Source organism: Papio anubis, chromosome 1, assembly GCF_008728515.1.
Source record: "Papio anubis isolate 15944 chromosome 1, Panubis1.0, whole genome shotgun sequence".
In the NCBI taxonomy this organism is placed as follows: Eukaryota; Metazoa; Chordata; class Mammalia; order Primates; family Cercopithecidae; genus Papio; species Papio anubis.
The window spans coordinates 192,403,415-192,418,608 of record NC_044976.1 but is presented as its reverse complement, the minus strand read 5'-3'; the positions used below and the strand labels follow the sequence as shown (position 1 = coordinate 192,418,608).

Below are 15,194 nucleotides of genomic sequence, written 5' to 3'. Positions count from 1 at the left end.
ACTGGTCCCAAAGACAGAGGAGCAGAGAAATAGGAGAGTGGGTGGGGATGGTGGAACAGTGAAGTAGCAAGGGACAGAGATAAAACCAGCTGGGGGCAAGTTTGCCCAGTAAAAGAAGGCTTTAAAGTTCTGGATTTCTCTGCTAATACCAAACAGAATTGTTCCACGACCCATCTCTCCCCTTCTGCTGAAATTTATACCTATTTCTGTAAAACTAGGATGACAGTTCTTAACTTGACAGTATTACACGAAAAGTAAAGAGATGCTATATGTCAAGTGTGTAGCACAGAACCTGGCACAACATATATACTTGAAAGGCAGGGGAAATCATAGTTAGTACTCCTATGATAATAAAAACATCTGTAATTTAATAGAAAGGCTACATCCTAGTCTCCAATCACTTTCAGTAAATATTGGAGCCTATATTAGAAATTGTCAGGATTGAACTTCTCCAACCGGACACTGAGAGGACCCTCAGAAAGCACGTATCAGAGCACAAAAGACAATACCAAGCCTCTCCTCCTTCAAAGAGTCTTCCTTTCTTGACAATTCCAAATCATACTAACTTCCCTTCCTTGTGACATGTTGATATCACCATCACACATTTCACCTAACACATACTGTCACTGAGTAGCCTCAGTGCAGGGCTGAGGGCTATAAAGTTTTTGAAGGCAAACACTGCACCATTTACTGCTCATCCTCCTGCCACCATGGTGGGGATAGGAACAGTCTCTTTAAACAGTGTTAAGTTGCACACATTCTGCTCTCTTCCTGCCTGCATCTGGGTAAGAGTTCTGCTGTCTTCTCCATGTCCGGGTTTTCAGTCTGCTAGTCTCTCTACAAGGTTTTAACACAGTGAAGCAGAAATGACCTGCAGAACAGCATCTCTGGATAGAAAGACCTAGCACAGGACAGAGTGAGACCGCCTCCCAAAATACAAATTCCTGTCTTTTTTGGAAAAATACACACAGGAGAGGCTACCCCTAAGACCTCTGAGAAGATCTAGATTATCTTGTGAGATGCATTTATGTCCTGAGAGCAATTCCAGGTCATGCAGGGATTGCATGAGCTATGTTAGCATCACAATAAATTTGATGTGAGTTTATGAATATCAATTACAATATTTTTAACCAAGAGATCTAATGCTATCTCCGTGTCTATTAAAATGTAATAAATATTCAAGACACTCATAATGTACACATAATATTTATAGATTGTGATTAAATTATATGTTCCAAAAGCAAAATGATATATTTCAGAGGCTCTGTAATCTAGCAATTTGGTTTTCAACTCCAGCTTCGTAATTTACCAACTGTGTGATATTTGTCTCCATGAGTCTCAGTTTCCACAGAGTAGTCATGAAAAGTAATAATAAATAACTTTTATCAAGGGCTTGCGATGTGCCAGGCATTGTGCTTAGCACTAAGTGTGCATTAATTATCTTAATTATCAAAACAATCCTATAAAATGGGCTCAAATAATGAGCTTCTCACCACGATCACCATTTTATGTATAAGGAAACTCAGATTTACAGAAGATAAGTAATTCCCCTAAGGACACACGTTAATATACATATATTATCTTATTTAATTCTCACAACAGTTCTATGGAGGTGTGTTTTAGATGTGAAAGCTGAGGATTTGAGAGCTGAGATGACTTGAGTAAAGGTAACAGTGGGGTTAGTGGGGTTGTATTTTGAGAATTGTTCTGTCTGACTCTAAACTTCATTAACTTTTCAATATTTCAAGATACCTCAAAGAAACACACACACACACACACACACACACACACACACACACACACACACGATATCTTAACTCTGCAGAAATCTCTTATTGATTAGGAAGATTGTGTCCTGCAGTTTCCCAGACAGAAGCAAATCCCATCCTGGGAGGAGGGAGCTTTTGCCATCCTTACGAGAACAGCCAACAGCCATTTGTGCAGAGCTCAAGTTCCCCCAGACAATTGATTCCTAGCACTTAGGAGAGTGACCTAGATGGAAAGTTGGCAAGAATCCTAGATCTGTCATAGCCCTATTCTCCCACACTCAGCCTTCTTGCCCTCAGAAGTCATCCTTATGTGGATTTGATATCTTTTTTAGATCAGCATTCACTATGGCTTTATCTAGGAACAAAAATAACATCAGCATTTCATATCACCCACAGCACTGTGGAATCAGGCCGGCTGGCTCAGGTCCTCCCTCTGCCATCTGCTAGCCATGCAAGGGCAACCTCCTCATATGAAAAACACCTGGCTTCCAATATTGTTGCAAAGATCAAATAATATTAAATTTTGAGTAACTCGTGGGCATAGACTGTATGTTCTTCATCTCCATCTTCCTGGGGCCTGGCAAAGTTTGTGCTAATAAGCATTTGGTAGTGAATGAATAAACAAATGAATATATAAATGAGGAATAGTCTATAAATCATAAATCACCATGTAGATCAGGGTTAGGGCCATAGAACCTATACTTATGTAAAGTTATGGATTTCTCTCCTAATTCCAAACAGAATTGCTCCATGACCCATCTCTCCCCTTCTGCTGATATTTATATCTACTTCTGTAAAGCGAGGATGACAGTTCCTAACCTGACAGCAATGTTTTTATTCAGTTTTTAATCGCTTCAGTCTCACAGCCTTTATTCCTACTCTATGAGGCACGGAGGTTGCTCTAGATTGTGTGCAAGACCCCTCCAGTGCTGGGATTCCAGGATTCTGGTGTACTATGTTTGTACCGCCTCCTTATATTTATTTATTTTTTTAAATTTTATTTTGAAGTAATTTTAGATTTACAGAATGCTTGTAAAGACAACACCCAAAATTCATGTATACCCTTCACCCAGGTTCCTCTAATGTTAATTTTCATAACTCTGGAGTGTCTAGGAATGCTAAGAAATTAACCCTGGTATAACACGAAACTCCAGAATTTGGATTTCATCAGTTGTTCCACAAATGTCAAACCAGGATAGAATGCTGTGCAGCGTTTAGTCCTTATGGCTTTTGAAATAAAGAGTTTACTATTCAGTTTTTGAAACTGATCGAGACCTTAAGATTACCAAGAGAATGAAAACCTGATAAAAACTTCATTCTGCGGTGGCAAAGTGTGTCAGCCACCCTCTGTGCATGCTTTAGCTATCCTTAGGAAATCTTGAAAGACCATCCTGCCTGTTGGTAAATGCAATAAATCAAGATGAGATGTGAACAATACAGTTGAAACCCCTACTATGAACTGGACACTGGAATATTGGGAATCAAAGACATAAGCAAAATGGTTCCCCTGTGGGAAAATCTGCAGGCCTCTTTGCTGAGGGCCGTCGGGACACTGGCTGGGGTTTGGACTGCTGATTTAGTCTTTCACTGCGTATGTACTGAGGGCCTGTTATGTACCAACACTCTTCTAGGCACTGGGGATACAGTGGTGAATAAGACAAAGACCCTGTGTTCATGAAGCTCGTATTTTGGTGAGGGAGACAAAACAAGAAACAAATGCCAATCAGGCAGTGACAAGGGCATTGTAGGAAACAAAGCAGGCTGAGGGAGTGGAGACAGCGAGATGTGTGGGGAGAGGAGGTGGTCTTGGAAAGCATCCCTGAGGAAGTGGGCACTGTGAGTACTCAATACTCAGAACCATGACTCAGGACGACTGCCCTGCACTACACTAAGGCTTGGTCTTGCTTAGAAACAGTCCGACCGTGGAAAACGGAGTTCCCACCCAACCTATCCACCTTCAAATGCACCTCGATGCTGCCATAGCGCTGTTGCATAGATTCCTTTCTCCTCTTCTCCAGTCTGGGGCTTGTCATTGGTGAATTCATAAACTCAGCTCTAACACAAACTCCCACTCCAAAACATCTCCTTGGGATTCCTTGAAGCCCGGGGTAAAAAGTAGATGCCAATAAATGGAACACTTTTCCTCTGGACTCAGAGTCCGTGGCTGCCATCCATTCCATCCACGGTAAACATTTATTTCCATTTACTTTTCTTCCTCCTTCCATGCTGCTGTGGTCCACCTTTTCCTTCTTCCCTCCCTCCCTCCCTTTCTTCTTTTCTTCCTCCCTCCCTCCTCCCTCTCCTTCCTTCCTTCCTTCCTTCCTTCCTTCCTTCCTTCCTTCCTTCCTCTCCCTCCCTCTCCCTCCTCCTCTCCTCCTCTCTCCTTTCTCCTCTCCTCCCTTCCTCCATTCTTCCTTCCTTCTTCCTTCCTTCCTTCCTTCCTTCCTTCCTTCCTTCCTCCTTCCTTCCTTCCTTCCTTCCTTCCTTCCTTCCTTCCTTCCTTCCTTCCTTCCTTCCTTGCTCCCCCCCTCCCTTCCTTTCCTTCCTTCCTTCCTTCCTCCCTCCCTCCCTCTCTCCCTCCTCCCTCTCTCCCTTCCTCCATTCTTTCCTTCCTTCTCCCTTCCTTCCTTCCTTCCATCCTCCCTCCCTCCTTCTTTTTTCTTTTTTCTTTTCTCTCTTTCCTTCTCTCTTTCTTTCTTTTCTGCCAGAATGAGGTACCGAATGCCACAGATACCAGCAGGAGCTGTGAATCCAGGTTTCCTCCATCCAAGCCCAGGGCTCCTTCCACTACACAGTAGCTCAATATTACTAGAAAATTTCAGCTTCATTTTATTCCACACAGGACCCAGTGCCTTACAGCCTGTGCTGACCCAAGTTAGAGCAGATTCCCTGAGAACAACCTAGGCATGCCCTGGGATAGTGAGATACCACTCATGGGGACCCAGGTAAGGCCTCCTGGCAGTTGTTAGTGCCAGAGACCAGCATCCACACTTCAGAAGCCGACATCTGAAGAGGTGGTTTTCAACAGAGAAACTGTGATCAATGGTAGCACCACAGACCACTCAGCTATGATGGCAGCACCTTTTAAAGATGGCACTTTGATTAGAAAGGTTTTCTTTTTAGCAGATCCTGTGTGCTATTGTCAAGCCTATGTTTGAGACTCCTCCCCTCTTTTAAAATAAACCTGAAAGCTAATTTACACAAGGCAGCCAAATTGCACAAAAGCATCAACAACTGTTCCCTGAGAACAGACTAAGCTTGTAGCCAATGTGAAGATGTAATTGCTCCCCAGCCCATAAGCAATTTCTTTCCTTTCAGATTTTTCACTGAGACTGGAGCCTGAACTCAAAGGCATAATCATTTTTAAAAGTGCTTCCAGGGTAATTGGTGTCAGTCCTGGGGCAGCTGGATCTTATTGTAAAGAAGCTGTTTTGCATGTTTGTGAGTTTTCAACCCTGTGATTAGTAGAGGGGGAGAAGGAGGCAACAGAGGGTGGAAGGAGGAAAGGAAACCAAAATTACTAGACACTGCACACCCAAAAATGCTGAGGAAGAGGAGGTAGAAGAGACATCTCGCCTGTCAGCTTTTCCCTCGACTCCCATGGGCCAAATAAAATCATGTTATTTCACCTTCTTCCTCTTTTGCTTTTCTTCAAATAGTTTGGGAGTTCACAACAAACCAGTCACAGTTGGCGAGTTTAAAACTAAACATCATTTGGCTTCTCTCTCTAGCAGGGATGAACACAGAGATCAACAGAATGCAAGAAAAAGCCAAGAGCATTTTCAGGGGTGAGCCACAGCTCTGTGGAGCCTTCAGAGATCATGCAGCCTGACTGCTTATTTTCCAAATGAGGCGGGAGCCTGGAGGGCTGAGCGTCTGGGCCAAGGTCACACCACAAGTCATTAGAACCAGGATCCAGACCCAGGCCTTCTGACTCAGAGCCCAGGGCTCTTCCTCTAGGGCTCGGGGAACCATTGCTGAGTGCTGCTTGACTGTGGCTCTAAACAGGGCTGTTAGAAAGGAGTCTCGCCCATGTGATGGTGCTCCTGAGAGGTGAGGACTGGAGGGACAGTTATAATTAGGTCATTGCCATGCTCCATATTAGGCAGTGGGCCTGGCTGTGAGGAGTATGGAGACTACAATCAAGGCAAGCCAGGTCTCTGAATCAGCGTCTGTCAGAAGGGGTTTTGAATAACTAAATCTGCTCACCAGAGGCCATGGGGATGGATGAGGATGGCCCATAAAGGCTGTACAAGCAGCCTCCACAGCCCCCGGCGCCCTCACCTGCTGCTGCCTGTGTGAGTTCTCTCTCCAACCCTTCTTCAGGCCGGCTGACCCCCTCCACAGTCCTGGTAACCAAGTAGAGCTCATCCCTCTGGGGCTGGGCTTCTGCTGGGGTCTTGCAGGTCCCCACCCTCTCCAGGAGGAAGAACTGCCCTGAGTCTGGTCCAGTGGCACTGGCTCTGCTGACAGAATCAGTTGTCGGGTAGGAGCCCACGCTGTGTGGAGGCAGCAGCCTCTCAGGAGCCCATCACTGTGGCAAAGCACAAACTCTTTGAAGCAAGACTCTCTGGATCCAAACCCCAGCTTTCTAGCCGAGGAAATACCTGAGCTCTAGACTGCAATTTGTCTACCTATAAATGGCATATACATTTGTTTTGAGCATTACATGAGATGATCCATGTAAAGCACTTAGTGTGGAGCCTGCTCAGAGTAAGCACTCAATAAATTGTAGCTGTTGTTATTACTTAGAGGGCTGAACTCTTGCCTGGCTCCTCCTCGCATCAGTGTTTCTTGCTCTTGGATTTCCCACATCACCTCTCTACTGGTTGTGTCCCCCAGGGTTCTATGCTTTTTCTTTTTTCTTTTTCTTTTTCTTTTTTTTTTTTTTGAGACTGGGTCTTGCTCTGCCACCCAGTAGGGAATACAGTGGCGTGAGCATGGCTCACTGCAGCCTCAACTCTCTGGGCTCAAGTGATCCTGCTGCCTTAGCCTCCTGAGTAGCTGGGACCACAGGCTGCATATAACTACACTGGCCGTTTTTTTTTTTTTTTTTCTATAGAGATGGGGTCTGGTTAGTTGCCTAGGCTGGTCTCGAACTCTGATCTCAAGTGATCCTCCCTCCCCAGCCTCCCAAAGTGCTTGGGATTACAGGCGTGAGCCACCAAACCTGGCCAGGTTTTGTGCTTGGCCCCTCCCAGCTCCACTACACTAAGTACTTGTTGCCATGCACCTGGGTTTCTCTACAGCTACAGATAGCACAGGCAGCAGCCCTCCAGGTGGGCTTCCTCCGTTCTCTCCTCCAAACCTCCTACAGTGCTGGCTCCATCTAGGCTGTTGTCAATAATCAGCCTAGCAGTTAATGGCTACTAGGATGAGCTCCTGACCAAGCACCTGGGCTGAGACCCAGCTGAGACAATCACACCCACAAAAAAGTACAAGCTCGAACAAGTTCCATGTCACTGTCTAGGGCAGAAAACAGTCAGGGGAAGACAGCACCTCTCTCTAAAACCCTTTAGTAAACTATTTTCCAGCAATAAAACCCACTTTAAATCAGGCAGAGAGAAGGACCTCAGTACTCATAATTGAGAGAGCACATGTAATCAAGGCAGTAGACAGCTATTTAATTTCACTTTCCTTTGCCTAAATTTCCTTGTCCCCTCTTTCCTATTCACTTGCTCTAAATCAATATTTCTCAGACCCTCTGTGCTGAGAGATCAGTTGTTTATTTTTCTTGTTCCCAGACTACTGTGGGCCAATACTTTTGTAAAATGGTAAAAATAAATTGCTAAAAAAGAAAAATGCCATTCCGATGGCATAGCAAGTTTAAATTGCTATAAAGTTTCTTACTTTCAGTTTCTGTACATATCTTTTGGTAGTCTGGTAAGCAAGCTTCTTGCAGACCTACACCAGTCCCTGGCCCAAACTGAGAGTAGGTAGAACAGCTTCTGGAAGGAACAGAGCCACAGGGGAGTCTATCTCCCACAGACACTCCTCATCCCCGGTTTTTGTCCTGTAATGTAGTCTGCTCAGCAGCAGCCCTGCTCCACCCAGAGCATGCAGTGGTGAGGTTTGGGCTGGGATTTGCCCAGGCTTTGGTTACTGATATTCCTTGAGAGTCTAGCAGCCCCCAGGAGGAGGGATATGCAGAGATGTCCCCAGACCCAGTGCAGTGCAGCCACTGGCCCTTACCATTCCATGCCAGCCCTGTTGATCTCCTCCCACCAGCACTCCGTGGGTTCCCCGAGGCTCTGTGGCGTGGGCATGCAGGCGTAGTTCCATTGTCTGTCAGAACCTTCCTTCTTGCTGAAGATGCTCCTCACGGCCACTATCACCTGCCCCTGGGGACACTGGTAGCTGAAGCCCTGCCGGTTCAGATTCACCCACCCATCATCGCTGTAGTCATGATACTGCTGGTATGGGTACCCATAATCGCCATACTGGCCCCAGGCCACGGTGACTAGGGGCAGAAGCACCCAGAGAAGACTGAGGTCCATGCTGCCTGGGATTTTGGCAAACGATGTCACTCTAAGATTGCTGGTCTGACTGTTTTATATAGCTGCTGCTGACATGTGGCTTCCAGATGTGGGTGAGAAGGATCCAACTGCAGTGTGTCATCGCTTAAGCAAAACTTTTCCGTGCTGAGATGTCAGCCATGAGGACATTCAGCTTATTTTAAGGTGGAATTCTAGGAATACACCAGCAGCATGTAAGTCTAAGAAGCTCCCCGGAGAAAGAACAACTTTGTAGGTAGATTATAAAAGCCAACTGCCACCTCCCCCTATAGAAACATTCAGTTGAAAAACACTGATGAGCAGCATATTTGTTCCTCACCTTTTAGCACCTCACCCCTTTCTGTCCTACTCTACCCACTACTAGCAAACCCCTGTATTTGTTCTCCAAACTAGCCTTCCGGGACCACACAAATACCCAGACAGTGATTTCAAAACACCGAAATCATAGACTGAAGGAACAGAGCCATCTAGATTTCTGTAAGCCTGAATGCCTGTTTTTTTTCTTTTTCTTTTCTTTTTTTTTTTTTTTTAAGTTGTCAGTCCAACACTTTTTAACCCTTGAGTATAAGCATGGATACACCAGTTTGCAGGGCTACTCTGAGAACTCATGAGTTGCATAAGGAAGTACTATAGGCCCATGGGGAGATAAGTTGGATACAAGTTCTACACTTAAGCTTCTACCATGCTGCTGAAATTGGACCCAGTCAGGTCTAGAAACTGTGCTCTGCTCTCAAAAATGTAATGGGTTTAATCTAAATAAACCCACTTTTTATCCTTTGGTATTTTTGCCCTCGCATTGAATTTTCTTTTCATTGAGTTATAATTCACATATAATTAATTCACCCTTTTAAAATACTTAGTGTACGGTAATATAGGTAGCACCCTAATCAAGACTTAGAACAGTTCCATCAATCCAAAACATCCCCTTATATCCCTTTTGTAGTCAAATCTTCCCAAACACCCAGCTCTTGGTAACCACTGATTTACTTTCTGTCTCTAGTTTTGCCTTTTCCAGAATCTCAAATAAATGGAATCATACTACATGTAGTCATTCATGTCTACCTTTCACTTAACATAATGCTTTTAAGATTCATTCATTTTAAAATTCAACATCTTGTTGTATGTGTTAGTATTTTGTTTCTTGTTATTGTTGAGTAACATTCCATAGCATGGATGTACCACAGATTCTTTATACATTTACCAGTTGAATGACATTTGGATTGTTTCCAGTTTTTGAAAATTCATTCTTTTTTATATAATGAATTGTATATTCATTATCTTTTATATAATGAATTACGTAAAAGTAATCATAAATAAAGTTGATATGAACATCTATGTATAGGTTTTTGTGTGAATAAACTTTTATTTCATTTGGATCAATATCTAGGAGTGGGATTGCTGGATCAGAAGGTAATGTATGTTTAATTTTAAAAGAAACTGTCTAGCTGATTTCCAAAGTGGTGATACCATTGTCCACCACTACCAGAAAATTACCATTAAAAAAAATTAGCTATTCAAATAGGTTTGTAGTGATATTTCAGTGTGGTTGTGATTTTTCATTTCTCTAATGACCCATGATTTTGAGCATCTTTTCATGTACTCATTACCCATTCCATGCATTCATTGATGATTTGGCTTTTCAATTTCTTTTGAAACCTTTGGGCATTTCTTAAGCACAAAGTACTTCCCATTTCTCATCAGTGTTGTTCTGAAAGTTTCTTAGAATTGTGATCATAGACCAATTCTATCTAAAGCCTCTGTGAAGTTTGTTAAAATGTATAGACTCTGGCTCTTCTGCAGGCCTGCTAAATCATAACCTCACAGGGAGTGCTCAGGTATTTATATATTTTTAAAAAGTTTTCCAGGTGATTCTTATTCACATCAATGTCTAAGAGTCACTTTCCTAAAGGAATGTGGAGCCAGAGAAAAATCACACTATTAATTTCACTGTCTGCCTAATCTATGGCACATTTGCCAGATGGTATTCAGTCTAGATCAAACACCAAGATAGCCTTAAAAGGGAAAGAAAGTCATACATGAGAATAAAGCAACAATTAACTCGTGTGTGTGTGTGTGTGTGCGTGCGCGCGCGTGTGTTGGGCATGCAGTTTTCTCTGATGATCATGGTTACTGAAGCGAGGGGGAGAGACTCTGGGCTGAACAGCTATATGAGGCTTAGTTTTGTTTTTAGCACCATCTTCTCCCATCACTTCCATCCCTAAGTAACTGCCCAGTGCTGGCATCGGAATTCTTCCTAGCTTAGAATGATCTCTCTGATTCATGATATGCTGAAGCAATCATTCTCAACCTTATCAGCATTTAAGGATTACCTGGAAAGCTTTTGGAAACTTCCAGCATCTGAGCAATTTCTGGACCAATCAGATCAGAAGCTTCTAATCAGGGTCCCAACAATGACGTCCTTTGAAACCTCCCTATAGGCTTCCCGCCGGAAGCCAGTGTTGAGAACCTCTATGCTAGAGGTTTTTTGTTTTGTTTTGTTTTGTTTGTTTAATTTTTTCAGTTTATCATCCTGATGCTCATGAGTTGTATCTTGCATTCTGGGCATGACAGAGCTATTTTAAACCTTAAAGTGCTCTAAGAGACAAAACAAATTATTGTAAACACTCATCTTTATTATACATTTGTTTTCCAACACTTTCCAGGGCCTCTGCCTGATCTCCGTTCTCTGCAGATTTCTTTCAACACAGCTAGAACTACCTCAGTTGGATTCCCTGTAACGTTCAAAAATAAGTATCTTCATGCTAGAGTCCAGTTTGAATATAGATTTCTGTTACTCGAAGCTGAAAGCAACCTAACTCATCCAGTGTCTCAGGAGATTCCAGAAACTGATGATGCCTTTGAGAGAGATTCCAGTGACTGCACAGAGAATGGTTTCCATACACAGACACTGAGGACATAAGATTAATGCATTTACAGTTGACCATGTATTTCCAACTAGGTAACTATATTATCTTCCTCATAACTTTATATGTTAGTGAGGCATTATTGGAATTAGTTTCTCACAGATGAGGAAACTGTGGTGAGACAGCATTTTGGGCCAAATTTCTAGAACTGGAAGGATATGACCCCATGTCTTCTGATTCCCATTCCGCGATTCCTTCCATCATTTCATCAAAACTGCAGTTACTAATTACAACATTTAGGAATAATTGTCAAATAATGCACTCATAAAATATTTATATTAACATACACATATAACTAATTTGCACTATGCATTTCTGCTGTTATTTGAAAAGTCTGCTCAATAGACCCTGGGGACTTTAAAGAATTACAAATTCAATCAGTAGTTTTCAGGGTGTTTCTCTAAAACCAGCAGCATCAGCATCACCTGGGAACTTGTTAGAAATGCAAATCCTCTGGCCCCACTCAGACCTACTGAATCAGACACTCTAGGAGTAGGGTCCGGCAATGCGTGTTTGAACAAGCCCTTTAGGCAAACTGATACTCGCTAAAGTGAGAATTACTGTATAGAAGATAATACAGAACACTCTACCCAAATTCCAGGTGTCATTTCTCAAGAAGTTATGTAGTGATGCTGAAGCCTATATTACTCAGTTGGCTAATTTTGATTCTGGCACCAACACGATTCACCGCTGGGCTGTCTTACCTCCTAGTAGATAATGGACTTGAGATATTTTGGAGATTCTGACAAAGAGGATTCAAAAGTCTGCATGATTTTTCTCTTTCTTCTCTCTCTTATTCTTCTTTTCTTTCTCCTTATCCTCCTCCTTCTTCAGCTGTATTGAGATATAATTAACATACCATACAATTCACCACATAAGGTATATAATTCAATATATCCCTTAAATTAGTATGTTCACAGAGTTTATGCAACCACCACCACAAGCAATTTTAGAATATTTTAACCATCCAACAAGAAACCCTGAACACATCAGTAGTCACTCTCCATTTCCCTTCATCCTTTAGCCGTAGGCAACAATTAATCTACTTTCTGTCTCTATGGATTTGTCTATTCTGGACATTTCATATGAATAGAATCATTCAATATGTGGTCTTTCATGAATAGGTTCTTTCACTTAGCATAATGTTTTATGTTAGTGGCTCATAAGGTTCATCCATTTTGCAGCATGTGTCACTAGTTCATTTCTTTACAATGCCAGATAATATTCCACAGTGTAGGTCTACCATACATTATTTATGCATTTATAAGTTGATGGACATTTGGGTTGTTTCCACCTTCTGGCTATTATGAACAGTGTTGCTGCAAACATGTATGTAGAAGTATATGTGTGGACACATATTTTCATTTCTCTCGGGTGTATACTCAGGAGTGGAATTGCTGGTAATTTTGTGTTTAACCTTTTAATGACCTGCCAAACTGTTTTCCAAAGCAATCGTGCCATTTTACACTCTTACCAGCACTGTATGAGAGCTCCAATTTCTTCTCCACATCCTCACCAATGCTTATTAAGTCTGGGTTCTTCCAAAAGGTATATGAACTCATAGCCACTCTGGTGACACTTTTTGGGACCTGGATCCACTCCTGTCTGGCAGCTTTCTCAAACATACAATCCCTTTTTGAGAGATTCTGAATATAATACTTTGCCCAATCTTATTTGGGAACCCCTAGAATGGCCCTAGAATCTTCTCATTCCTGAATTACTTTTACACTTTATGGATTGGGGTAGCTGCTATTGTACATTGGCAGGGAATGTTGTAGACTTACAGAGGTCACCCTGGAGCAGACCTGGTCCACTGGAGCATTATGGATGTGACCTGTTGGCCCCGAGGAGGGCTGCTCAGACAGGAGAAGGCAAGGCTCATGCTAGTGCCTGGGGGAAGCGGGTAGCCCCAGATGAATGGATGCTTAACCCAAAATATTGACTCTCAGTTACTGGAGGATTCCATTTTGCCTGCTGTCTTTTTTCCCCTTTTAACTCCTGTGTATAATCAGGACTTGGCTGCAGCTCTAGGTGGCCAGAGTACTATTACAAACTTCCCGGCAAGTATATGCTGAGCCATCCATGGCTTTCCTCCAAAATGAGTCTGTGCCAGTTTCACGGTTTAGCTGAGGAAGGCATTCAATAGCCTCAGTACACCCAGGCTGTCCTCACCTTCAGCAAACTTGCCACCCTTGCATGACCCATTGCTTTTTAAGATCATTTGTGGAACCCACTGTCATATTATTTGGGGTTAGCCCTGAGGGCCACCAACGAGGTTAAAAATGCTTATATTGGAAGCAGTAGGAGAAAGAGTGACAATCCAAGTTGAGGAAATAGAGAAGATTGGGAGGAGTAGAATAAGGTGTGCCTACTGTGTGCTAAATACTCTACTATGTGCTTTACATATGATAGACCAATTGACCTGCCAGCAATTCTAGGAAAATTAGGTTCAGAGATCACTGGTAGCTCACCCCAAATTTCACAGCTAGTACAGAAAGGGGACTTGAATTTGTTAGTAACTATTCTACCCCAAGTGCCAAATGGTCCCAGCAGGGCCTCAGAGCAGTGGCAGATGGTTCTGAGAAGAGCAGAGACTCCTGAAATCCAAATATCTAAGTTAAAGTTCTGGTTCTGCAAGTAATCAAAATGACCTTCTGATTTGGGTCAGATAGTTCTTTGTTGTAGAGGCTGGCTGCCCTGTGTATTATAGGATGTTGGACAGCATCCCTGGCCTCTATCCACTAGATGCCAGTAGCATCTTCTCTTCCACCACTGTGACAATCAAAAATGTTCCAGACATTGCTAAATGTCTCCTGGAGGGAAAAATCATCTCTTGTTGAGAACCACTGAGTTAGACAAAACCCATGACCTCTGTTTTATCATCTGTAACACGGAGGATAATCACAACAGCAGCCACTCACCACAAGATTATTGTGACAGTCATATCAAACCATGGTCTTGCAAAGACTTTGTCGATTGTAAAGCTTGAAACAAATGTACGTTGTTATTCTGACCTCAGGGCAACACTAGAAGCTGGAGTTGAGGGGACAATCATGCATATTAGTGTAATGAACAACCCCAGGACTATGCAGGGCAGAAGAGTGTTCTTGTCCAGATGATGACTGGAGGAGTTTGGGAGTGAGTAAATCTGGGGGAATGTGGCTTCACCACTCTCTGGAGTTCCATTAATAAGTGGATGAATGGCAATGGCACAGGTTCCTGAGAGTGAGTTTGCAGGGACAGGTGTCAGGATAACAGGGCTGAGCACTAAAGGCAGAGAGTGAGGGTGGAGAATTCAGGAGGCTTGGGAACAGCAGGCAGATGGAGGAGCTATCATGGTGGAGAAGCAGCTTGGGAACTTCTAAGCTTGGGAACCAGGACTGTGTCTTGGGGTGAGAGCAGGGATGGGGATGGGGTGATGCTAAGCCAAGTTAGCTCTGAGACACTCACGGAAGGAAGCTTGAGGGCCCAAGTACCTAATTAGTGTTCCGGGGTCTGTGAGGATGAATGAAGTACAGAGATGCATGTGTAGGTGCTGGAATTATTGTTTAGTAAATATATTATGTGCTCATAAGTGGAGCAACAGAGATCAGGATACCTGTTACAACCTCTGAGCTCGTGACCTGCTAGAGACCATGGTTAAAAAAAAAAAAAAAAAAAAAAGGCAAGGGGGTTCATTGGAGAGATTTGGATACAAACGGGGGAAAAGAAAGAAAACAATTTCGTCAGGAAGTACTTCAGTGATTCATTTAAAGCCAAATTTTCTAATTTGAAATTGGCTTTTTGAGTAAACCTAAGGTTTAGAAAATAAATAATAGCCCCTTTCATTTGTGTAGCATTTTGCATAATGTATATAAACCACACAATCCAGCATTCAATAAATATTTATTCTTTTCCATTTCCAGGGCTTTCACAGATCTCAGTTCATCTTTGCATTGGTGAAGGTAGTAAAGTTGGCATTTCCATTTTATCAGTTTGGAAATAGA

At 42.8% G+C, this 15,194-nt stretch overlaps 1 protein-coding gene across 1 annotated transcript in view; it reads right to left on the bottom strand.

Annotated features, from left to right (window-relative positions):
• The window catches only part of DPT (dermatopontin), a 34,489-nt gene extending 26,172 nt beyond the window's left edge, over positions 1-8,317 (bottom strand). The window contains exon 1 of the mRNA XM_003893522.5: positions 7,962-8,317. Within this exon, the coding sequence (XP_003893571.1) occupies positions 7,962-8,266 (305 nt within the window). The 5' untranslated portion in view covers positions 8,267-8,317. The remainder of the gene's footprint in view (positions 1-7,961) is intronic.
• Positions 8,318-15,194: the final 6,877 nt, after the last annotated feature.